Here is a 25,932-nt window from a genome sequence, read left to right as displayed (position 1 = left end):
ATTCAGATTGGTTCCAGAGCTGGAATTGCCAGGTCCAGCTGGGTCAGGTCACATGAGCAGCTTACTACCTCTGATGCTAATTTGGCACGCCACCTTGTCATTACAGTGCAATGTCAGTGGAAGTTTGGATCAAAGATATGAACCTGGCAATTTCTGAGCTTATTTGAGTGTCTCCATCCAAATGAGCCAAATAATTCTGAAGTGCTATTTGTTTGCAAAAGAAAAAACAATTGTGTCTTACGTAGATCCACCAATATTCTCTGTTTTTGCAAGTATTTCCCTGCTATGCTGTATGTGCAGCGACGGACAGCCATGTGATTCTCGCAGTCACCAAGGCAATGTTTGTATTTTTATTTTTGTTTTGTTTTTTTACTCCACATATTTGCATCTTTCGATGTCTGAAGTAGGAAATCTGTAAAACTGAACTCCCTCTTCATTTGACTTTTGATAGTCTGAGCACTTTGGTACAGAGCACAAACTTCCGTATTGGTTTGTTGTTGTCGTTGTGGTTGATGTAGCACATGCACACCTAATTCCATCCCCAGCCATACCACATAGCAGTGAAATACTTGCAACATTTCATTTACAAAGCAGTCACCACTTCAGATTTATTTGGCTCATTCAGATGGAGACACTCAGAGAAGCTCAGTTTGCTCTCAGATCGGCAGGTTCACATCTTAGATCCAAACTTCCACTGACATTGCACTGTAATGAAAAGGTGGCATGCCAAATTAGCATCCTAGGTAAGTAAGCTGCTCATGTGACCTGACCCAGCGGGGCCTGGCAATTCCAGCTCTGGAACCGATTTGAACTTTCTGCCTATGATCACACTACTCCCTTAAGTATAGAGAAAGACATATTTTACTGTTGATAATGGGTGGCATTCCCCTTTTATCAACAACAACTTGGAGGAATAAATATCATATAAAATGTGAAAAATGTAAAATGTGAAAGAAATCTCATACAGTATTGTCCTTCAATATTATCCTTGCAAAAATGTCACTTCAAAATACATTTGTAATGTAAATGTAAACGTCTGTACCATAAAACAAGAAATGATAGAACACCTATTTTGTAACTGTATTTACAGTGAATTGTTCTGGACAAATTGGGAAAAAGGTTCTTATTGATAAAATCAGGTAGTGTGTGATCCCTCGTCTTAATGTGTGACAGCCCATCTTTGTCCCGTCGCTAGTTTGAACAGCTTCCCAATGAGATGGCAAGCAGACCAGTCGTTGAGTGTTTTTGTGATGATAATCAGTCAATAAGCTGATGAGCAGACTTTAAGTATACTGCCAGTTTTATTTTTTTAATTCAACACCACTCGTTTATGTTGCCTGGAAACAATTCATGCTACTTATTGCAGAGCAAAATTAATGCTCAAATTCAACACTTAATTAACATCAGTCTGCAGAGGGCATTTATTGTAAAAACTACCCACCATCCCCGAGAACATTGATTGCTACATGCTCCTGTGAGACCCACCAGTCTTCCAGGCATCTCTAATCATTGTTCGACACCTTGAAAGACAGACGCCCCTGTTGAAAGTTAAAGACTGGCCTGTGTCAGGTGCTAAAAAAAAACATGTGACCTCATCCGTTCCTCACTCAGCTCCCCCTGGAGGTAGCGGCTCTAATTCCACCGTTCTTACTCCCATTTCCCCTCAGTCTGCTAATGATGATGAGACCCACTCTCTCCTCTCCCTTTCCCACTTGTCCCTTAAGGCTGAGCGATGGTATTTGGGATCGGACACTGTTTAGTTATTGGCCAACAAAGGAGAATGTCTTTTAATAATACACCCACTACAGATTAGGTGGTAATTGCAGCCTTAATCAATAAGCTAGCTGAGCGGAAAATTAAAGGTACGTGAAGCCCACCCCCCCCAACACACACACAACACGTTTTTGGTGTTAGGCCCATTGTTCATATGTGGCCTAGTGAGAATGCTGGAGGGCAAAAGCAGAGGGCTGGGAGCGAGGAGGGATCTGACAGTGATAAATAGGCCTTTTAATAACAGCTGTGCCACTTGGGTAGCCATTCTGATCCATTCCCGTCCAAGCTGGTCCCATCGTCCTCCCTCCCTCCCTCCCCCACAATGAGAGAGCAAATTTACATTTTTGTGTGATCTAGTGTGACTTAGTAGTTCATACTGGATTACAAATGACAAGACACAATGAGCACATATGTACTTATAAACTAGATTGCACAAACACATGTAGCCTACACCTTTGCAAGTGTCCATCTGGGGTAAGGTCTCTGTTAATTTTTGTTGGTTTCTAGCCTACAAAGAGGAGGGGACATAAACACACACACACACAACACACAATTTAACAGATGGTTTGGTTAACTGAAACATCAATTGTTATGTTGCCTTGGCAAGTGTCTGAAAGGCTCCAAAGTGTGTGTGCACGTGTTAGTCCTATAGGGTATGAGTGTTTGGTGAGCTGTTGACCTGGAGGAGAAAAGGGTTAATGCTACACTCCTCTAGAACAAGCCCACAGGGCATTGGTCCTCACCGGCAACAGATTGCAACACAGCATGCTCTCATTTTTGGGAACGCTCTGTATTAATTCTGACGTCATTTAAATATACTGCTGATTTTTGTGTGTAATAGACCCATTAAAATGTGTGGATGATGTGCATAGTTGATTTGCAAATTTATCAATACATTAGATTGTGTTTTTTGTCATGCATACTTCAAGTCATGCTATATTTGTACACTGGCTTAGATCTGAAATTGTATGTTTGTGTCATAATTTTTGTTTTTGTTATAATCACCAGGAACATCCATTGCTCTTAACTATTTGCTCATCTTTCTTTTTCCCTGCAGTACTGCAACACAGTGAATGAACAACGGATGAATGGACTCCTGCCAGACCCTCTCCAGATATTTCCACGAGGTATGGAGTGACTGCATGTACATTGGCATTTGTGTGTGTGTTTGTGTTTGACAATGTATAATTCTTAATTGTCAAACACATTATACTGTTAAAGCCATAGAAAAGTTAATGTTAAATGCCTGTTATTTTCATATCATCATAACACATCTTGTTAACCAACCATCAAGATTTAACAAAATGTGTCCTTTACTAAAGTTAAACAGTTTCACCATCGCTCATATTTGTCTGTGGGTTGCAGAGAATATGGACCTTAAACTCTTTAATAAGCAAATCAGTAGTGAACTTGCAAGAACTAACCTAAAGCCGGGGAACAAATAATAATTTCTGCAATTACCCAGATGATCCAACTGCCACACAATTGCCACACATGGTTATCTCTAATTAGTCAAAATTACCATTATTTAAAAGAAAATGTACATTTTCACATGAAAATATTTACACTGTCCCAGTCAAAATCTATTTTTAAGGAATTGGACTGAATCAGCTATGTCACATTCAATGACAACAGGAGAACTGGAGTTTAGGGTTGCTAGGAGTAACAATGCAGCTTCTTGAAAAAGAAATGGCTCAATCAATTGAGTATTGACACTGACGACTATTTAGTGCAATCTTTTTAGTTCCAAGGGCACAGAAACTACAAACCTGTGTTGGCTGAACCTTGCCCAGATGGGAGAGAGTCTCTCAGTCTCTGACATGTTTCCTCCTGTAGCTCGTCATGAGCTACAGTATGAGTGCATTCTCACTTCATACCTTTTCCTTGAAGTATCTACATATGTTTTTGTCTACACTTAAAGTTACACATGAAAATAGCTGCCAAGAGCAAAGCAACGACACATTTTTACTCACTCTCTCTCTCTCTCTTTCTCTTTCTCTCTCTCTTTCCCTCTCTCTCTCTACCACCACTACCGCGGTCTCAAGAGGCCAACATCTCAATCACTCTCTCCTCTGCAACTAATTTCAGAGTCACCCTCATTTCATTTCATTTCTTTTTTTTTCCTTAAAGAACTGATTCCTTTTCAGCACATTTGTAAATGGCCCAGTGATGTGTTCTACAATCTAGTCAATTACTGTTTCAGCCGGCAAGACTCCAGGGATCCGGAACATACATGGCCTGAAGGTACCTATCTCAATAATTGTTTCAGCTGCCTTACACAGAGAGCGAGGGGGGGGAGAAAAAAGTTGAGGCAAATGGATTGGTAACGCTGTGTTCCACTTATTGAAATGTCAGTTGAAGTCAAGGCTCTCCTTTTCTTTAGCTCATTCTCTCGCTCCCCTCGTCTATATTTATGTATGTAGATGGCTGGCTGTGGTTGTCGTGGAGCTTCTGTCTCTCCCTCCCTTTCTCTCTCTCTGTGTTCATTTGGTTATGCTGGGATAGTCATTTAAGAGCAAGGGTGTTATACTCAAACCCTGACCCCCCCAGAGTATTATGATCCTCTCATTCCATACATCTGATAGAAAGAGCATCAGGGTTGGTTAGACCAAACTAAGTCAAGCAGGAAGAAGGCGTCATTGCTCAACCATGAAATTGTCATTACAAGCCCCCCCCCCATACAGAAATGGCTGTTCCCAGACCTTCCCACTTTATGTCGGGCATATGTTGCTGTTGAATCCCGTTGCTAATTACCATGGGTTAACTGGCTTGACACCTCTCCAGATGATCCATATTACATTCATCTCCATTTCAATAATAAAATCTCCCCCCAAATACTGCTTTATTTAATGTATCCTCTGAGGAGCTTTGGTAACAACTGCTGAACTGCGTCAATTTTTTTTTAAGGTCAAGGGTCTGTTTTGAGAAGATGATGTTTTCCAAAAACCTTTGGTCCTTTAGTAATCTTTCCCCTCTTTTCTCCTGTTTTAATATAAAAGTAATTGGCTGAGGGGAGTCTTGCGCTCCATTTAAATTAGGTCTTCGTGGGCACTAATTAAAGAGAGGATCTCTGTGCCTTAGTGGACCCAACACACCGGCCTTTTGACCTCAATTAAATGAGTTATTTTTAGTATCTCCCTTACAGTGTCTTATCGCTTCTCTTTGTTCAATATCTGGGTTGAGTATAGAGGTCTTTGGAGTAAACATAGATGCAGTTGAATGGAAGCAAAGGACACTGTCCCTCGTGAGGCGTGCTTTTGATATGTGTTTGTTTTTTTATTGATGTGCCTTAAGTTCATCTTCCTCCAGCTTTTCCTCCTATTCCCTTTTATCAGTCTTTCTCCCTCTAGTGTTAGCCCATATTACCTTCATGAAACCTCATTTTTGGTCCTCTTCTCCTCCCCTCACCCCGCTTCCCTCTCCTGTCTGTCAGCCTTTCCCCTCCTCTACCTCTACACCTCCTCTCTCATTCTTCTTTCTCTCCCTCCCTTCTCTCTCTCACGAAAGCCAATTAACCTCCAGCCTGAACTGAGAGGCTGTGTTTTGTTCTTGTTCATTAGGGGGTCTGGCCATATGTCTGTCTGTCTGTCTGTCTTTTGGCCTTGACCACTAAATAAGTGTGTGTGTGTGTGCGTGCGTGTGTGCGTGGGCATTTGTGTGTGTGCGCACACCCTCAGGTGAATACAAGACCTAACCCAGCCAATGACTGCGCCCACGCTGTCCCAGACCCCATAGCCAACAACAGGTGAGCTTGCTGGGGCATGAGGAGGACGTTATGCAGCCTGGAATAAAGTTCATTTGTTTGGGGGATAGATGGATAGAAAGATGCAATGTTTCACTTATAAGTCAATGTAACTGCTGTTTTCCCTGCTCCAGCTTAAAGAAGTCATCTGCTGAGCTGAAGAGGATCTTGACAAACGGACAGGTGAGGGATTCACTTTGAGAGCCTGTCTTTTGGTTTATGTGGAAATGCACCACTGTCTTCTCACTGCCCCTCCTGTCACACCCAGTTTCCTTTGACCAGAGCAAGGCATATTCTTACTAGTGAGTGGCTCCTCCATTGATTTCCTCTGCTGCCAACTGTGGGCATGTTATCCAGTGTGTATAGTCAGTCATTGTCTCTTTGCACTGTGGTGTGGATCACAGGGCCGCACTGGGAGCAGGAGGTCTGTGGGTTCTTAAGTCCTAGTCATCCACACTCATAGACACAGGCACACACACAGACACACACACACACACACACACACACACTGTGGCTAGCGTGTCAGGGAGACAATTAAACCAGCAGCCTCTCAGGTTTCTCCTGTAACACAGTGAACTAATAGAGCTGTTGTCTCCCTCCTCCTCCATTCCTTCATCTGTCTCTTCTCATTCGCTTTACCCCCCCTCCTCCCACCATGTTATCAAATCAATTGAGGTGAATTGGAGGGAAAGGTGTGTGTGTGTGTGTGTGTGTGTGCTTGCATGTGTGCTGGGGGGGTATTTATCCCCTAGTGTTGCCTGTCTCTCTCTGTCTGTACAAAATGAATTTTGGCAGCCACACATTGATATCATATCAGCCACATTACAAACAAGCATCTGCCCACACAAACTGGCTCATTGACAAGGCACTGTTAGCCAGCGGCCTCACCACACACACACACACATACACACACAGATCCACACAGGTTGTGAGATGCAAATGTTTGTTTGATCACTTTCTGTCCCGTCTAAATGGAAAGGGTGAATGGTGTGAAGAGCAAGGCGGGCGATTAAGGGACAAAGCATAGGAGAGCCAGCAATACATCTTTTTATAAGAGCAAGGATTCATAAAAATGGCTTTAACTTAAGCTGCAGGGCAGGGGTGGGCAACCTTTTATGGCATAAGATCTCATTTCTCCTTGACTACCTTGGGGTGATCTACCAGCCCCAGCCAAGCAGATTACATTACTATTTACAACCATAACAGGCAGGGTGGCATAGTAGTTAGACCAGTCATTGTCAACATTTATAGTTGAAATGTAACTTTCTGATACCTGAAACAAATATTTTTCAACCCATAGTACTGAGTATGTAAGTCTATTTTGAAGTGGGTATTGACAGAGGAATATCTCACTTGCGTATTAGTGGTACTTATTGCTGTGTCATAGTAATCCACACTCTTAAATTCAATTTGACAATCTCAGCCTCCAAAATTTTGTGAAAAAAATTACCTGTTCAGTTTAGTTTAGTTATAAACCAACCTCATAATGGACAGTCTGCCAAAACAGGGGAAGACTGTGGAGCAAAATAAGGCAGGGGTTTTGTCTGACTTAATGTCAGTTGAGCTTGTAACCATGCAGAGATACGTGTGGTTGCATGGCTCTAGTAGTAGCGACTGTAGAAAATGTTTTCCTCAATTCTCATCTTTTTTTTTTTCTAATTATCCCCACAATCCCCACTGACATGCACATTGCAATGGACTGATACGTCACAAACTCTGCATTACCCACTCAAGCTTTAGTAATTTTGCTGATCCAATACTCTTCACTCCATTGTTAGACTTTAAATGGGAGCTGTATTCTCCAATTCTCATTCTGTTGACTGGTATTGGAGGTCTTTTCAGATGTGGTCTAACTAAATCACAACCAGATTATTATATGAGTGCTCATTTTAAAGGAATTTCATTGACCAACAAGTAAATTTGGACATGTGTGTAGTAAACCCCTGTGGAGAAACAGACAGAGAGAGGGGAGGAAACTTTTCCCCAGCCCCCCCCCCCCCCCATGTCAGCTGGGGCCGCGTTATATTACCCCCTTCTGACACCTTTTATCAAAGTGGAATGGAACGACGACAGCAAACAAATCGTCATTAAACTCTACATCACTCACCTCCCCCCTCACCCAAGCACAATGTCCTTTTATAAATTGGACAGCAAATGTTGTATTGATCTCCTCTCCTCCTCCTCTCTCTCTCTTTCTCTCTCTCTCTCTCTCTCTCTCTCCGTTTTCTCTCCTTCTGTTGTTGAACTTGGAATGACCTGAACGCCTGTCTTGTTTATAGCCTCCAGTAACATTTAGTTCTGTCTCTCTCCCGCTCTCTCTCTCTCTCTCTCTCTCTCTCTCTCTCTCTCTCTCTCTCTCTCTCTCTCTCTCTCTCTCTCTCTCTCTCTCTCTCTGCTCTCTCTCTCTCTCTTTTGCTCTCTCTCTCTCTCTTGCTCTCTCTCTCTCTCTCTCTCTCTCATGGTCACACCTGGCGTAGTTACACATAACCTTCATTGGCTCCATGTCTTCTCATGTTTTGGCATCTCTACCAACTCAATAGCATTGTTATATACCTGTTTGTGTTTGTTGCTCTTTAGATAAATGCTCAAGATATCCACTACCAAGAACAACTCGGCCATGGAAACGGAGGCACAGTGTACAAGTAAGTGCTTGCTGGCTCTTACATTCAGGCACCAACATTACAAGGCCACAGCACAATAGCGGTTAGTGACACTGAAAAAGATGCTTGCTGATGCATGGTGGGAATGATGAATTTAGCGATGTTGCAGCAGTTGCACAGTGTCGAGGAACAATGTCTCTATGTGTTGCCAGTTTTGAACTGATGAGGATGTGATATAATGCTTGACTTTTCATCTGTTTTATGCTCACGTTTTATGACAAAAGTTACACTCGTGCCTCTACAGTGGGTGTCTGGTGAGGGTTCTCCATTTTTCTAACCCCCCCCCCTCCTCCTCCGTCTGTCCATAAATCTCTCACTGTTTGTTGTGACATCCATCAGGCCAGTTTGTGTCTACGCCTTTATTTATTTATTCTGATCTGAAGGTTGCCAACATATATGATATTGATTTGGGGCTGTAAGGTATGAGAGCAATTGGCTTAATCGGTCTACAGTACAGCACATTACCTGCCACAATAGATAGAAGAGTTCCCTCATCTCTGGCTAGACTGATGTATTACTGCCCTGCTAACATTATGACAAGGTTGGCATTTGAGTTGCTGCTTTTATCCCCCTATTCCCCACCCAATGTTGTCCTCCCTCCCATCAATCCACTACTATTGAACTGTTTTATTGAGATTGAAGTATTGATCACTGCTCAGACTAACCTTGACTTGACAGAGTGGTCTGTCTCTCACATTCCCCGGCAACCCCAGTAAATTTCCTATCTAGCAAATCCACTTTTATTCTTTTGAAAGGACAGTCTCTTATAGTCTCCCTTTTTTCTCCTACTGCCTTTTAGTGTTTTATCACGATGAGATAGTTTCATTAACAGCCAATCTCTCATAGTAGTAGGAGAAAGAGATTGCCGATCAGATAGGCACTAGAAATGGTTACACTGCACTGGGGAAGGCCGATATTGCAAGCCTAACAACTTCGCAGTCAATTGAGCTCAGCAGAAAATCCATATGCTTTGGCGCAGAATTTTTTATGGTTGGGAGGAGAGGGTAAAAAAACTGCTGATTTGATTTTTTTATTTTTTTTTATTCTTGCCTGCCCAGTTGTTCATGTTATTTTTGGGATGTGAATTATTTTGTCTCATGTATATTTTTATTAGCATACAAGCACCCATCCATCAATTTTCTAGACGCCTATCCGGGACAGTACTGCCCTTACAGAGTGCCAGAAGCATCTCAACTGGCTTCTCAAAATCTAGAAAAGCAGTGGCTCGACACAGAGGTCCTCCCAGATCGCTAAGCTCCTCACTCATATCACAAAGAGTGAGGCCAGCCACCATGCACAGAAACCTAATTTTTCCAGATTTTTGTCTGCTTTTATCACAGTCTCATTCTTTTGATCAGTACCCAGAGCTTGTGGCCATAGGTGGGGGTCAGGACGAAGATCAACTGATAAATCGAGCGCTCTGCTTTGTGGCTCAGCTCTCTCTTCACCACCACAGTCCAGTACAACGTCATCATACTGCACCTGATGCCCAAAACATGGCAGTCAATCTCGCAATCCTTCTTACACTCACTCATGAATAAGACCCCAAGATCCCTGAACTCCCCTCGGGGCAGCTGCTTACCCCTCACCTAGATGGGTCAAGCCACCTTCCTCATCCCGACCATGTCATGATCAGCCACACACCACTCCAGTGCGCATTGGAGATCACAGTGTGATGAAGCCAGAAGGACGACAATATCTGCAAACTGCAGAACACCACCCTAATGTCACCGAACCGGACACTCCTGTGATGTTCTGTCCATGAATATTGCAAACAGAGGTTTTGAACAGGTTCCATTTCATCTTCATATCACCATATAACATCCACCAGGATACTTGCTCGGAGGTGAAAGCTGAAATCATTCTGGACAGAGTCCTCCACTAGGCATTCCCACCAACCTCTTACTACAATTTTGGGCTTACCAGGCCGGTCTGGCAACCTCCCGGCTATCTGATCCACCATTATTGGTGACAGCTCAGCCCTTCTTTTCATCGAAGTGTCCAGAACATATGGCCTCAGGTCTGATGAAACGACTGCAAAGTTGATCATCGACCTTTGGCCCAAGGCGTTCCTGTACTATGTACACTTAACCTCCTTATGTTCTAACATGGTCTTTGTTATTGACAATCCATGACTAGCACTGAAGTCCGGTTCAGATCATAGAGGCCATTCCTCCTAATCATACCCCTCCACGTATCCCTAACCCCGCTCAGTGCCTCTCACCCTGGACAAGTCCTGAGTAGGAGCAAGACTACCCCTGTTAAGGAGTTTGGTTCCAGAGCCAACCCTATGCATGGAGGTCAGCCCAACTGTATCTAGTTGGTACCTCTCAACCTTTCACACCTACAGAGGTTTTGATCCACATTCCAAGAGCCAGTTAGCCTAGGTCTGGTCCACCCCTGCCCTTGGTCGGGCAGACAGTCCGACGCGAGTACCACTCCCAGGCCTGGCTGCAGTGTGTGTGTCCCAGTGTCTCTATTCTGGGTGAGGCTCTCCTAGGTCTTGTTGAACCATTCATTGGTGACTTCTTGTATCGCTATTTGTCTTGCCCCTCGCCTGAGACCAGTTTGCCTTGGGTGTCCCTACCAGGAGCACAAGGTTCCCAACACCACAATAAGGTTGCGATTCAAGGAAGCAAACAATCACTTGCAATTTTTCATGTGCTTAATTTAAATTTTTAATTTTCAGTCAGTTTTATTAAGCTTTATAGATGTAGGCTACGCCTTAATATGCCGCATGAAAGCTCTCCATTCTCTCTCCATCATGACTATAAGGTTGATAAAGCGACCTTGATGAACAGCTGTAGCCATGAACAAAGAATAAAAGTATTCTTTAATCTATTAGAAGTTATTCATATATTAATTGGACAAGGCACAGCATAAGCAACACAATTCTAGCTCTTTTTTTGCCTTAATTTAACCAGACAGTCCTTCCTCTTTACAAGGTGAGGTGGCAAGAGGAAATTCACTTCCTGAGGAGAAGTGGAGGGGTCAAAAAAATAACTACATCAACAGAAGTATACAGCCACTTGTTTACAAGAGCCTCATCATGGTGGAATTTCCCTAAAATGTCTGGACAGGAAGCTGAGGTTATCCAATCAGGCGCATAAAAGGATGTAGATGTGAAGAGTCCAGGTGGAACAGATCACCTCAGTCCACTGGCCCTTTCCTTCCATGCTGACCCCAGCCTTTGGGTTTTGTTTCCACACTGAGACAAAATAAAAGGGCATTAGATGAAGATGTGCTTAGGGTTTAGAGTCTTAGCCTAATTGTCTCCAACGTATTTAGTAATTAGTAATCTGACTACTCAGAATGTTTAGATCAGTGATTATCAACTGGTTTTGCATTAGGACCCAACTTCTATCTTGCCTGAGAAGTGGGAACCCTTTGAATACCAATATATCAAAAGAGGTGTTATTTATGGTAAAAAAAAAACTATAAAATAATGAATTGAGAGAACATGTACGCTGCAATAACACAAGAATGTTCTGGTTCTTTATAAACAAAATTGAAATTAATATCATACACTAAGCATACACTCCACAGCACTTTGAGTAGACTAATGTAATGTAGTGAAACTAATGTAAAACCTTAAAGGAACACTTCACCATTTTTTAACCTTATCTCCATATATTGGTCCTCCCTAATACTCACTCTGTTTCTTGGAGACGGGCTGTGGGAAGTCCCAAAATTCACTTGCTGATTCCAACTCGTAGAAACTACAACCACAGCGGGCAGTCCAACTGCGACCAGGAAGAGAGCAGTTGTCTTTTCTACGAGTTGGAAATCCCAAATCATCGGCAGGTGAATTTTGGGACTTCCCACAGCCCGTCTCCGAGACACAGAGCGAGTAGACAGACATGGTGCCGTCTCACAGCATGTATTAGTGAGGACCAATATATGGAGATAAGGTTAAAAAATGGCGACCTGTTCCTTTAAGGTTGTGGAGGTTTCCTTGAAGAGATTCCTAGAGGTCACACTAAAGCCAGAAAGTTTAGGCAAGAGTAGGTAAAAATAGATGAAGGAATGGGGTCATAGTCGCTTCCAACAGCTCCAGTGACCTGTGTGTTCATCTTACCGAAATGTAAGTAAGCTCAAAGGAAAGATAAGATGTTAAAGGAAAGACGTTTTTTTCCCCAACAAACCTAAAAACATGCCTGTTTGATGTTTGTAATGGTCCTGAAATTGTATAAAAAGCCAGTTGTTGTCATTGACTACTGTTTTTTTACTGTCACATGTTCAAAATACTGGCATAGATTGTGCATGCCTATAGACTATTAGATGGATTATTGATGTACTTTAACTTATTTAAACCTATAGTTGTAATACATTGTGTTAAATTAAAGAAGAGCTGCTCTGTACAGAGCATGAACATTTTATTCACAGATAATTTCATTGTAGTCATGTGAGACCTCACTTTTTGTAGTTCTTGGCTGCAGGGTGTATAGGTTATAGGCCATAAGTGTATAGGTATATGTATGAATAGATGGGGACATGATGATGCCTTCTCTAATATGTCCTACATCACCTCTAGATGAAACAGTTTTTGGTTAATGTAAAACACAAGCACTTTGACCATCAAACATGCACAAAGGGTTTTTAGCCCTTTCCCTACCACCCAGCCAGGCACCTTGGGTATTACTTTAAATTGCTTCTTTTATATATATATATAAAAAAGTAATTCAGTCAGCTCCTCTGTTGGGCTTTGCGTCCTGTTCCAGTGTTATTATATGTCACAGTATGAAGAGTTGATAACCCAATGACATACATATGCACACACATGCATAGCTACACATAGTGGAACATGCACACACGTGTGCCCACACAAGCACAAACACTTACCATTATCAGTCATGCACAAACACTACACATGCAAGGACACAATGATTTGGTATCCCCTCTGATCTAAAACCTCCATTGAAATCCTTCACTGTTGTCTAATGTGTAGTGAATACAGCCCCCCTCTTTAGAAACCAATTCTCTGTCCTCTTCAGCCTCTACCCTTTGGTCCAGCTTATATGAGGCTTATCACGTGTGAAAAGCACCACCAAAGGCTCCCCACCTTTTAACCTCTTGGCCCGTTTATGACCCAGAGCCATTTAGACTCAATTGGATGTTACCAACACCTCAGCTTTCCATAGCCACACGGTGACCTAGCCATCCATCAATGTCGGCCTTTGTTTTTTATTACACACTCTCTCTGAGGTCCATCTTGTCCACCAATCTAACAGACTCTATGGCTTATAAATACGATAACAAGGACACAGAGGCTATTTCGTGCCTCATGGATCCAGCAGCGCAATTAGAACAAGCACATTTACATGGCTGTGACTATGGTGACATCCACTTAAACACCCATGGCTTTTCCTTCAGTCTTCCAGCCCATTTTCTCCATTGATTTTTTTTTTCACCCCATTGATTATATTGTAAGTTGAAGGGCCGAAACCCTTTGGCTGTTTAATTGGTTAATGAGTTTTGCTTGTATGTATACTCAAAATGTGTGGGCCGTTAAGAGGGGGATCACTCACACTCTGTATGTTACTTCTGCATTGACTCTATTCTCACCAGTCCACTCTTCCATTCCATTTACCCACCCTCCCTGCTTCAAATGTCTTTTCACTTTTTATGATCTACAGTGGTATGAAATCCAAAACCATTGAAAGGCTTTATCTTATGTGCCTATTTCTATCTTGTGCTTATTTGTTTGTGAGTTAGCCTAATGTCATCACATTTGGGTTGTAAAGGGAGGTAATAATTCCATTAATTATTTGGAAACTTTTCTAAGTAGCTTTCCATTTTTCGAAGTTAGTCAAACTCTCCAATTACTCATATTAGGCCATGGTAGGTGTGTCAAACTCACTTACCTGATATCACCAGTTAGCGTAGTTGTTTAACCAGGAGATCTAATTTGTGAAATCGGTAGGATGATACACATGTCTGCAGATACAGCGGCCCTCAAGCACAGGCCAGATAAGGGGAATCGGGTTTCCTCAGCAGAGGCTGGTAACTAGACGGAATATCGGCCAACAGTATATTCAGATATCTTGTGATGTATTTGGGCACATCGCCATTTATGTAACCTGTGGTCACTAGGTGTTTCAGGTCTTTCAGCATAAGACACCCTCACCCTGGTAACCCAGCTGGGGTTGACCAGTCTCTGGCTTGTGTAGTGTGACCAGTCTCCTGGTATTTGTAGTCCACAGATTCATCCTCTTGATCCTCGCAACAGCTCTGTGGTGGTTTTGTTGACCCCCCTCTTGTTGTAGACAGGAGGCTGTAGGCCCTGCATAGAGGCTGGCCTGCAAACTTTTTATAGCTCACCTTGACAGATGCACATTGTACAAACCACCTCCGCTTGCGGCGCTTATCCACAATGTCCTCATACTTGGCCCTCCTCCTCATATTGGCCTCCTCCATGTGAACCTCCCAGGGAAGAGACAGTGGCTGATTTTCCTCTTAAAGCTTTGACAGACAATTGTGGGACCTCATAGGGGGTACAGGAGATTCCTGGGAGGATGGCATGCTGGTAAATCCAGACCTTGAACTTGCCTGGCAGCCCTGAGTTTTCCTCTGCTGCCAGCCTAGTTGCCTGGATGGATGCCATATCCTTTAGTGTGGAGTCACAGGTCTTGCCCTGGCTTCAGGTTTTTGAAGCACAGATGTACCTTATTGAGCTTCGTACGGCCCTGGATGATCCACCTGCAACCTGGCACTGATGTAGTTGCCACTGTCAGGTGAACTATAAATGCTCTGTTGAGGGGCTGCCGGATACCAGACCTGGTCGATGGGTCTTTGCGCTACAATTCTTTTGATTTGACTACCATGTTCATGCTGCAAAGAGGATAACCAAAATAGTGCATCTCACAATAATATCCTTTTGCTTTTCCTACTAATACATGATAAGATGTAATAGAGAGTAGCCTCTCCAAGTCTTTGAGATGTTATTTGGGCCTCTCATCCTCAGTGCTCGTAATGCACTGGGAACTTGGCAAGCCTTCTTTGTGTGTGTGCATATGTCTGTCTGTGTATATATGTGTTTATGTTTGTGTCCGTCTGTGTCAGTGAGGAGGCCCATTACAGCCATTTCAGGTGAGAGTGTCAGGGAGAGAGAAAGGCAGCCCGTCATCCACGTGGCACTGTAAACCTACTCCTGCAGTCCTGATCCAGGAGGCCAGGCTCTCTAACCCACGGCCCCAACTTCAGAGACATGGAGAGAGGCCCTATGAATACTGCATGATGGAGCTTTTATTACAGCGTGAGCTGGAGTGTAAATAAGATCCAGGCAATGGGGCACGTTTACTGGGGTCAGATCAGGGGGAAGTGGCGGGGGGTGGCTATGTAACCTTGTCCCCCTCTCTCCTGCTGTCACAAGCCTGTCACTGTAACTCATACAGGGAGGCTCGGCCCTGAGGTGGTCAAGGACAGTCTGGGAATAAAGCAGCAGTCACTCCATATCTCTAGCCTTAAGATATGCCCCCCCAACCTAATTATTTTCAACTTTTGGATATTGTAGTTTTATCTTTTTTGTATTACAGTTTTTACAATTTAGACGCTTTTTTCTTTTACAGTCAAAATGGCTGGAATCTTCCTGGATGTCTATAGTTTGTCTATAGAAATAGGCATACTGTGGACACATTTATCATTTAATATTTATCGATTCATCGATTATCTTATCAAAGGCATATTTAAGAAACCAACCTGCAAATAGATAAATTATTTTTGAAAACCACTTTGGATCTGAACCAAATGAAATTAAATGATAAAGGCAGGACATGTAAGTATTTGGGAGGCTTGTCTTGCTCAATCCAAACCTCAGGATCTCAGACATCAGAAAGCTGAGAATATGCATGCAATATGCACCCAATAATTGCGCGCGCACACACACACACACACACACACACACAATACACATGCACACAATGTCCCATACATACATACGCTGCTCTCCTTGTGTGTTTCAGTGGTGTTTAATTGGTGGAGCCACCCACATATTCAACAGGGTGGATATTTCTTACTGGATTAGTTTGGATTTCTCATTGAGAGCTAGAAGTTGTTCAGCATGGCAAAGACTTGTTTTAATCTCTTTTCAAGCTGCCTTACACACAGAACCTGCCCAATCAGTATTTAACATGTCTACCCCTGCGCTCTTGTCTCAATTAACATCTTCATCTTATCTTAATTAAGAGGCGGCAGTCATGCTTAACTGATATAGATTGTAGCTTAAAGGAAGACAGAGACATCAAAACGGAAACAAGGCCATCAGCATTATGTGCACAGAGCCCTTTTACAGAAAAGACAGCACATGTTATCAACAACATTTGGGGTGCAAAGAAATATCATCGCCTACTGTACATAAGTCAGAAGAAGGGTTACGGTTTGTTACATTAACAGCACAGCAGAAGAATGAATATAGCTCAACATGTATGGCTACTATGAATCCTCCGGGCAGTTGGTAGTACCACTGTCCTACTAAAGTGAAATATCTCTTAAAAATTCCCCAAGCAATCTATAGTTTCTACTGACCTCAAGAGACTGTTCATAAATTCCATTGTCAGAGAAGATGTCTAACCTACAGCTCATGTCCAGCGTGACATAGCCGCGATCAGGAACCAGTGTTTGTTCTAACTGTAGGTAGTTACCAGACATGGCGCTAATAGGTGTCATTAATTAAAGGCCTGGGCCAGTTTAGAGGTGTCTGGACGAAGAGCAACACGATACCCCAATCTAAAACACATTAATCACACCTTGCACCATACACATTCGCTCTGGAAGACCCACTGACAGGTGAGATGCCAGGTATCGCATTTACCAGGCCCGCTCGTGAGCAAACCAGCCTGTGTGACGTACACTGCCCCCGCCTCATCCCCATCACCTGACAGCTGTTGGACATTATTTGTCCTTGAGGATTGTATGTTGAGAGGTCCCGGGGTATTGTCACTGGTGCCGTAAACTAACCTTCACGGGCTGTAACTAAAGCCGACGTTTGGCATTAAGGAGTTTGATAATTAAATCATTATGGGGCCGGTCTGTGGCTGCTGCTTTACCTGCAACCCAAAACCCTGTCTGGAAGAACTAGTGATAGGGCTGACTGGACTGGTTTTGGGTGGTGACCTCTGACCTTTAGGAGAAATAACAGAAGCATTTTGTCATGCTAATTGGGAATTCACTGTTTCAGAAAGTCACCAACCTGTGGAATTTCTGTCATTACCCATCAGTTGAAAATTTTTTAACATTTATTTTGTTTGGTATTCCCATTCACATTTCCATTTTATTTTAATCATAGAAAAGTACATAATGAACAGACCTCTTCATTCAAAAGCAAGTTATCAGCTCTCAAAAAAAGCACAAGCACTCTACTGTAGTTTGTGTATGGTTTTGTTTCATATTCTCTCCTTTTTTCTCCTTCTAGAGCATACCATCTTCTTGGCAAGAGGGTTTTAGCGGTCAAGGTGAGAAGAACTGCTGTGTAGTGTCAGCTTTAACCTCAGTTTTTAACTACTATCCCTCTTGCATCTTTTCGCACCACAAAACTAAATTCTCTATTTGAAGTTCATGCAACCTTACCATTTTTCCCACATGCCTAATGGTAACATTCATATGACTACATAATTGGCAAGATCAGTTTTACAACTTTTGGCAACCACTATGGTATTCAGTTTTTAGTTTGAGAAAATATTTTAAATGCCACCATAAAAATTCAATATCAGCAGAGAAATTGATGATTGGTAATTTTGCTTTCCACTCAGAAACAGATCTTGCCACCTCAGCTGTTGTCTCAGAATCTCCCATAAATACTCCAATTGGATAATTTCTGACCATTTAATTTCTTGATAAAGCTCTGGCATGGCATGCTCTTCTTTGCTCTCATCAGCAAAGAAGTGCGTATGCATCATTACAAAGGCTTTACTGACGCCTGCTTCATGCTTTCTATGTGGCTAGATGCGCACAAGCTCCGTATGAATGTAGACATGTGTCCGTATACAGTGGCATTCATGCATCTCACTTTTCTCATGACAACCCCGTGCTTGAAAACTGCAATACTTTAGTGGCACTCCAGGAAAATTCAGCTGTCATTATGTCATTATGTTAGTTTTGATCCACTTCACCCTGTTAGGGATGATTGGATTGTATGCCAGAAAATGCAGGTCACCCCAGTACAGAACCATCATCAGGGTTCACCTGACAGGACTTGTTGGTGTTGTCATGATTAAAGGCCATACCTTGTATACTTGTGTTTCGTTGTAGGTCATTCCTCTGGACATCACAGTGGAGCTGCAGAAGCAGATCATGTCGGAGTTGGAGATTCTCTACAAGGTTAGCATTGACTGATTTAACTTGTTCCTCCTTACTAAATGTCCCTTTTTCTCTGTGGAGTGTTATTATGTTATCTGCATTAATTAATTTAAAAGATAATTCCCGTTATTTTCAACCTAGGCCTTTGCCATCATGACGATTGACTGTGTTCAAAATTTCATCACTTACTTCACTGCAGAGCTTTACAAACTGGTTGCTGGATAATTCAAATGCGTAAAGAAGAGAATGTATTTCCAGATACATTTCAGATATATTTCATTCAACAAGGCAAAGTTTCAGTAGGTGCATTTAGCCTGGTCTAATGTAATGTAATATGATAAAAAAAAATGGATGTTGTATGATCTACAATTAACTCTTAGTTTCACACTTTCCCCACATTTTGATGCACATTTCCTAATAAAATTGTCTCTTTCCTTTCTTGCAGTGTGATTCCCCCTACATCATCACTTTCTACAGTGCCTTTTTTGTGGAGAACAGGATATCCATATGCACAGAATTTATGGATGGTGAGTCTCTGTGGCTTAAGCCAGTGGATCATACATTTAGTCATAGCTAGCCACAGCTTTATAGAAAGGACTTTGGGGAACTGTCCTCTGTCTCTCCACCATGTATCCATTTACACTTCTGCAGAGCAAGTGAATGTCTTATCGCTGTGAGCTGGTTAGCATGCCTGTGTGCTAAAAGCTACAAGGGCGTCATAAATCTTGACTTAAGTGCATTTGTGTGTGTGTGCATAGATTTGTGTGAGACGGGGTGCTGTCTGTGTTTGTAGGTGTATGTGTGTTTGTCCAAGTGTGTGTTAATGCAGTGATTCCCTTGTTTCACACATTGGTCAACTTGTCAGCAAGGTCTGTCTAACCTCTCAACACTCGTTACTTCATGGAACTTTTCCTGGATCAGTCATTCCAAGTTTAACATGATAATTACAAACAAAAGAAATTGCAACTTTATGTAAATTGCTATGCATTTTGCTACAATTTGTGACATGATACCAAATATCTAAAGTGAGTATGCTGCCATACAAAACCTTTCAGTAGACATTGCATAGGGCTGTATCTACAGTAAGCAAGCTTTAATATTGCAACACAATGTCTTTTAGTTATTAATTAGTATGTGCTTTAGTTTCTACTTGTATTTTCAGTCAGGAGAAGGAGCTCTGAAACGGTAACCTGCATGCTTCTAATGTCTTTGCCCAAACCACTGAATTTAAGAAAGTTAATAATAATCTAGATTGTTTCTCTGGACCTCTGCCAGCTAAAATGATCTGTTTGGGAATGAAGCTGCAATCTCAATAAAGCTCTATTAACTACCTAGCTAGATCATCAGCTGTCTTTGACTAACATTGGAACAAAAAAAGCAATACTCACTTAGACTTGAACTAAGTGTCATGTACTTAGAACTTCTTTATGGAAAGATTGATTTGAAGTTATTATTTCATACAAACTGACTCAGCTATTCACAGTAAGAGCTGAGCTAAATTGTTATAATCCTATGGTATGTTAATTTGCAATAAAACTGCAAGGAATGACAAATTCTCAGTCTGAGAATATCTACTTGTAGACAAGTGCTATGACTAGACTCATTGTGAGTTTTGAAAACAGCAGTAACTATCAGTTTTTAAGTGACTTGGATACTGCTGAAAATTGCAAGCCCATCTCTCGCAGTATTAGAGGGGAACTGTTAATTCTGGAGAACAAAAAAACCTTGTCGTTAGAGGAATTAAAGTTCTTAAAGGGACTGGAGAACTAGTATTCTAAACTGTCTGATATGGGTTTCTTTGTAATTAAATCTCTCCATTGTTTTTCCACAATTGACCTAAGACATACCGGTGTGGTCAAATACTGCTCATATAGTGCTCAAAAAAGAACAGACATGATTTGTAGAAAGTTATTTTTACCACATTGTGATGAAGTTTGATAGAACTAGTGAAGCTTCTCACCCTGACTGGCTGACCTGAATTTGGCTCTTGAAGCCCCTGGCGCTGTGGCAAAAGGCCCCCAGGAAATTAATTCTGAATCTGCAAAATGTCTTCTGCCAACTGACTACTTGAATGAAAGAACAATTTGTCTTATGCAGGTGGTTCTCTAGACGTGTACCGGAGAATTCCAGAGCACGTGCTGGGTAGGATTGCAGTGGCGGTAAGTTGCCATGAAACATACAAAATCACCTTTATAGTACTACCGATTCAGCATGGTCAAAATTCAAAATACTGAACATTGTACTGTATATAGTTGGTTTTAAACCATGTAATCTATCTGACTCTACTGCAGTACTACACTGTTTCTGATAACATCTATGCAATCTGGTGTAATTGTCTATATATGTCTGGCAGTCATAGTTTTCAGTTTGACCTATGATTTGTGTGATGGATACAGATAGATCTGAGAAGAAAACAACAGACCCATTTTATAAAAAAAACAAACAAAAGAAAACTACAGGCGTGAATCTTTCAATTAGCCTCTATTGGGAAAGTGATGCACAGAGCCAATGTGTTTTCCTTCCCTTCCCCTCTCTGCCTTCCTCCCCCTTCACAGTTAAAACCAGCATTTTGATAGAGATGGCCTTGATTTTGATAAATGCCTGCCTTTTTTTGACCCTCATTACCCTCCTCCTTCCTCCACCTCCCCTTTCTTTTGTCTCCCCTCCTTCAACTTTGTCCGTAATCAAACATTGACAGCTATTTAGTCAGCGTTAATTCTAATTCACAGCTTTCCCTTCCCTCCACTGTCACAGTTGTTAATTATCACAGAAGGAAAAGCACCCAAGAGGGTGTGAGTGATGCTGCACTCGCCAGTTGTTGCACTTCCACTGCCGCCTTTTGAGGCAGTATGACTTCAGAGGCTTGTGTGCTTTCTCCATTTATTGCAGAGGATGTGGTGGATCAGAGATGGGAAACAGGAGCCACAGGCTACAGTCAGCTTTTGCATCCCTTAAACAAAAAAATCACCACAGAGCAATATTACACATTCGGAAATACACATTCACAAAAATGTAATGCTTACCTAGGGCTGTTATGTGATTTTGTGCGTTTTACTTTGCCACAGTTCAATTTTATCACTCCCACCTAGTTGACAAATTGTCTTCCTGGGGTTTACTCTATTACACCTTAAAAGTCCTTTTAGACTGAGTTCATGCTGATTTGCCTTGGTGTCTGTTAATGGAGTGATGTTTTGGAGGGCTGTTAGCTAGCTACCAAAGCTAAATAGTTAGATATCAAAGCATGCTACTCGTACAAGATCACTTATTAAAGAACCTGTTTTTACAAATGTGCTACTGTAGGCAGGCTAGATAATTCCATAATTCTGTTACTAACCAGTCTCTGCTCGATCCTGGAAAAAACTAAAGTCGCAACTTGGCAGTACTTCCATTGTGTGGTAAATTGACCGAATAAAGAGGTTAAGCTGAATGTCGACCAGACTTTAAAAAAACAAACCAAAAAAAAAAAAAACATTCATTATGTAAAAACCACAACAACAAACAAAATTTCCCATCCCTATTCTAGATGTGAACGACAGGTTGAAAGAAGAATAACACTGAATTTCAGTATTTCAGTGGCATTGTGCTCCACCCTATCACGTTCAGTATGTGTTGGTCAACTATCACCTCCTTCTCCTGTTGTCACAGATGAGATAGGAGTTTGTCTAATACCCCAAAACAGTAATTTCACATGGATGTACAGTGACATCACTGTGACATTACTGTGACAGTGATGCAAAAGAAGTGAAAGGTGACTATAAGAGTAGCTTTGGTTATTTTTGGACATATCTGAACATTGGATATCAGTGGGATCAAAGCTGAAACAACTATTCTGTTAGTCTGCAAAGTCGATCTCACATTAACTGTCAACTGAGGCAATTCAGGGCTGAACATCGATATTACAGATTCGAGTTTTAGTTCTCTAAATTCTAGATTAAGGACAGAGCTGTTCATATTCACAAAATTTGATTGAACAGTCCTAAGTAATAGGGACATATTCCTATCCTTAAATGGAGTCGAGCTACCATTTAAATACACAAATTAATCAGTCCTATTTTGATGGTCAAATTCTGTCAGTTAGCATTTCAGAGGGAGTGCTTGCGAGGATTTTCTGACATTGAAACGAATGTATTTAATCTGTCTTGTGTACCTCTAGGTAGTCAAAGGCCTGACGTATCTGTGGAGCCTGAAGATACTTCACAGAGGTGAGCAAGGGAGAACGCAGGCTCTAAGTTATTAAAAAAGAGCAGAGTTGATAAAGACAAGCTGCAGAGTGCTGACATGGCGGTTCTCTCAAGCATTTTGTCTCCGCAGATGTCAAGCCCTCCAATATGCTGGTGAACACCCGAGGACAAGTCAAGCTCTGTGACTTTGGTGTCAGCACGCAGGTACACTGCTTTGTTTGTGTGCGTTTGCTTGTGTGTGTGTGTGTCAGAGAGAGAGAGAGAAACATTTTTTTTGTCTATAACAGAATTACTGCTCTGTCCTGTTTGGTCAGTGTGTGTGTGTGTGTGTGTGTGTCTGCGTGTTTGTGCAGATCTGTGTGCATATGGTCAACCTGTCAATCTCTGCATTCATTTTCAACTCACTACAACAGAGCTTTCCCAAGGGTCTCCCCCTCACATTAACTCCCCCCCTGCCTCCATTGTTCTCCAGCCTCCAAAAAAATTCACTTGTTATAATTATGACTCTCACACACACCGCCAAAGCCTCATTGATATGTATTCGATAGATGTGGGGAAAGCGTGGGTGACAGACAATAGCCTAGTCATTGTGTGTGTGTGTGTGTGTGTGCACGTCTATGCGTGTATGTGTTTTGGGTGGGGGGTGGTGGAGTGTGTTTGTAATGTCATCACCAGGGACAGACCTTCAACCTTCCCCAACATATCAACCCTGAGGACTCTCATTCTCCCTCTCCAACATGTAGACACACACACACACACACACATATGCACGCACACACACACACACACACGCACACACACACACACACATATCCCCCCTTTGGAAAAATTGTTATTCATTTTCAACCTCCACATTTTTGAAGATACAAGGTGAAATTTACCCCATGTATGTGTAACAATAGCAGCATTGTCTCGCCCTCTGTCATCACTTTCTCTCTGTTTATCTCTATCTTTCTCTGTTTATCACTGCTCTCTCTCTCTCTCTCTCTCTCTCTCTCTCTCTCTCTCTCTTCTCTCCCTCTCTCAGTCTCTGCAGGGCATCCTCTCAAAAAAAAAGCACAGCCATGAGGGAACAGACACTCATTATCCCAGTCCTGTCATTGATGGCATGTGCCATTGTATACACACACACACACACACATACACACACACACACACACACACACACACACACACACACACACACACACACACACACACACACACACACACACACACACACACACACACACACACATACACATACACAAATGTCCCCTCATCTCACTCCTGTTCCCTTGTGTAAGGGTTGAGAACAGCCCAAAATACTGCACTGACATGTCAATAGATTAGGGTGATGCAAGTTAGGGAAGGATAAAAGATAGGAGTTGGACTTAATATAGGACAATGAGGTTATGACTATTAAAGGTTATCTCTTACTTCTGGCTGTCAGTTGAACAGTCTACATTTATATCGACATGCCATATAACAAGTTGCTAATCCGCTATTACTGACTTTCGTTTGCAGCTGGTGAATTCTATCGCCAAAACGTATGTGGGAACTAACGCGTACATGGCGGTGAGTGACCCCGAATTTCAGTCTCATCCAGTTCAAGTATACAAGTCGTATTATTGAGGATATGATTAAGCTGAAGAATAGGAGCCTCCAACTTTGTTTTTGTTGTTTTTGATGTTGTTTGTTTCTGCTCCACAGCCAGAAAGGATATCAGGGGAGCAGTATGGTATCCATGCAGATGTCTGGAGCGTGGGAATCTCTTTCATGGAGGTACTGAACCTAAATATGTGCTGTACCTGTCATTTGTGTATAGAGAGATGTGTTGTGGAAAAGTGTTTTAAAGAGCACAGACTTTTAGTGGAATTTGTCCAAATTATAACTAGATATAAGATCTGTTTAAGTGTAAGGGGCATTTGTTAAACTCATGGCTTCCAATGCAGAAAATAAATTGAAATGAAATGATTATGTACATTCAAGGCATATGATAATAGATTATTTGGAGTTTTAATTTATGCTCCAATATTAAATAATTTGTGGAATATACTGGAGATGGAATTTACCCCTGGAGTCTTCAGACTGGCTATTGCTCATTGTCTGTAAGTGTGTCCATGTGGGTGTGCGTCAGTGTCTCTATTCACCTCTCCCCAGAGCCTTGATAGAGTGCACTGCTGACAACCTACATTTTCAAATAACATTTTAATTTCAGTATTACACTTGCCAGGTCTCTTGTCCCCCCATTGACACTATTGATTCTCCATCTGTTTCTGTCCACAGCTCCCCCTTCGCCCGTTTGATAAATGATTTAGGCTTCTGCCTCAGCTTTATACGTCAATACTGTTTAATATAATTACAATTATAACAATAATGGATGAGTCCACAGAAAAAGCGTCATGTCAAAATTATCGACATGATCTTTGTGTGATAAAGATTGAGCTTTCTCGCATTGGGACCCCAAGGCCCTTTTCTCTTTATTTCCCATCCATAGAGGTGTGCATTAAGCTAAATGAAATGGCTGTAAGTCCCGCTTAATTTGGATTAATCCTCAGCCTACTAGTTAGTCTATTTATGTTCAAGGCAAGACTGTGAGTGTTTTGACGTTTTAATAATGTAATGTTGTCAATAAGCTGGCCTTGACCAAGATGAAAAATGCACAACCCAAGTGAATTGCCAAATGTCAGGGGAGAGCTATCCACCAACCCCCCACCCAAAACCACACACACACACACACATCACATACAACTGTCCCACAATCCTTCCCTCCTTCTGTTTATCCCTCTGTTTTGTTCTCAGCAGGCGGTAATCGTGGGGGGGTTATTAACTAATAGCTGATGTTGTTTGATGAGGAAGTGTTTTCAGCAGGAGGGCACTAAGCTTACCTGAAAGACTCTGCAAGTCTCAAGTTCTGCACGTTTCAGTGTGTTCAGCAGCATTTGTCCATCTATGTCTATACACATGTACTCAGTGGCACTAAGATGCTGGCAATGGAAAGGCATGTATACACTGATACACATGCATGCATACAGACAGACATACATACATACATACATACATACTGTACATACATACAGTACACACTGTACATACTGTACATGCATACATACATGCATGCATACATACATACATACATACTGTACATACGTACATACGTACAGTACATACTGTACATACTGTACATGCATGTACACAAGCTCCACAGACACTGTTGTAGGCCCATTATAGACTCAGGCTCCTCTAATAATTTTGTGAGTAGTTTTTATGGCTCGCAATCAGAAAAAAGGGACAAGAACAT

General features: G+C 41.9%; 1 protein-coding gene across 1 annotated transcript in view; it reads left to right on the top strand.

Annotated features, from left to right (window-relative positions):
• The window catches only part of map2k5 (mitogen-activated protein kinase kinase 5), a 66,311-nt gene that overhangs the window by 7,716 nt on the left and 32,663 nt on the right, over positions 1 to 25,932 (top strand). Inside the window, exons 4-16 of the mRNA XM_071520505.1 lie at positions 2,831 to 2,900; positions 3,977 to 4,017; positions 5,451 to 5,518; positions 5,650 to 5,698; positions 8,093 to 8,157; positions 17,585 to 17,624; positions 18,421 to 18,489; positions 18,914 to 18,995; positions 20,566 to 20,627; positions 22,622 to 22,670; positions 22,780 to 22,853; positions 24,156 to 24,206; positions 24,342 to 24,413. Of these exons, the coding sequence (XP_071376606.1) occupies positions 2,831 to 2,900; positions 3,977 to 4,017; positions 5,451 to 5,518; positions 5,650 to 5,698; positions 8,093 to 8,157; positions 17,585 to 17,624; positions 18,421 to 18,489; positions 18,914 to 18,995; positions 20,566 to 20,627; positions 22,622 to 22,670; positions 22,780 to 22,853; positions 24,156 to 24,206; positions 24,342 to 24,413 (792 nt within the window). The remainder of the gene's footprint in view (positions 1 to 2,830; positions 2,901 to 3,976; positions 4,018 to 5,450; positions 5,519 to 5,649; positions 5,699 to 8,092; positions 8,158 to 17,584; positions 17,625 to 18,420; positions 18,490 to 18,913; positions 18,996 to 20,565; positions 20,628 to 22,621; positions 22,671 to 22,779; positions 22,854 to 24,155; positions 24,207 to 24,341; positions 24,414 to 25,932) is intronic.

The sequence above is a fragment of the Centroberyx affinis genome, unplaced genomic scaffold (assembly GCF_046629955.1).
Source record: "Centroberyx affinis isolate AG114_WGS23_722 - 3 ecotype Tasmania unplaced genomic scaffold, CSIRO-AGI_Caff_v1 ptg000805l_1, whole genome shotgun sequence".
Taxonomy (NCBI): Eukaryota; Metazoa; Chordata; class Actinopteri; order Beryciformes; family Berycidae; genus Centroberyx; species Centroberyx affinis.
Note: the sequence above shows the minus strand (reverse complement) of the source record. Positions and strands in the feature narration are given on the sequence as shown.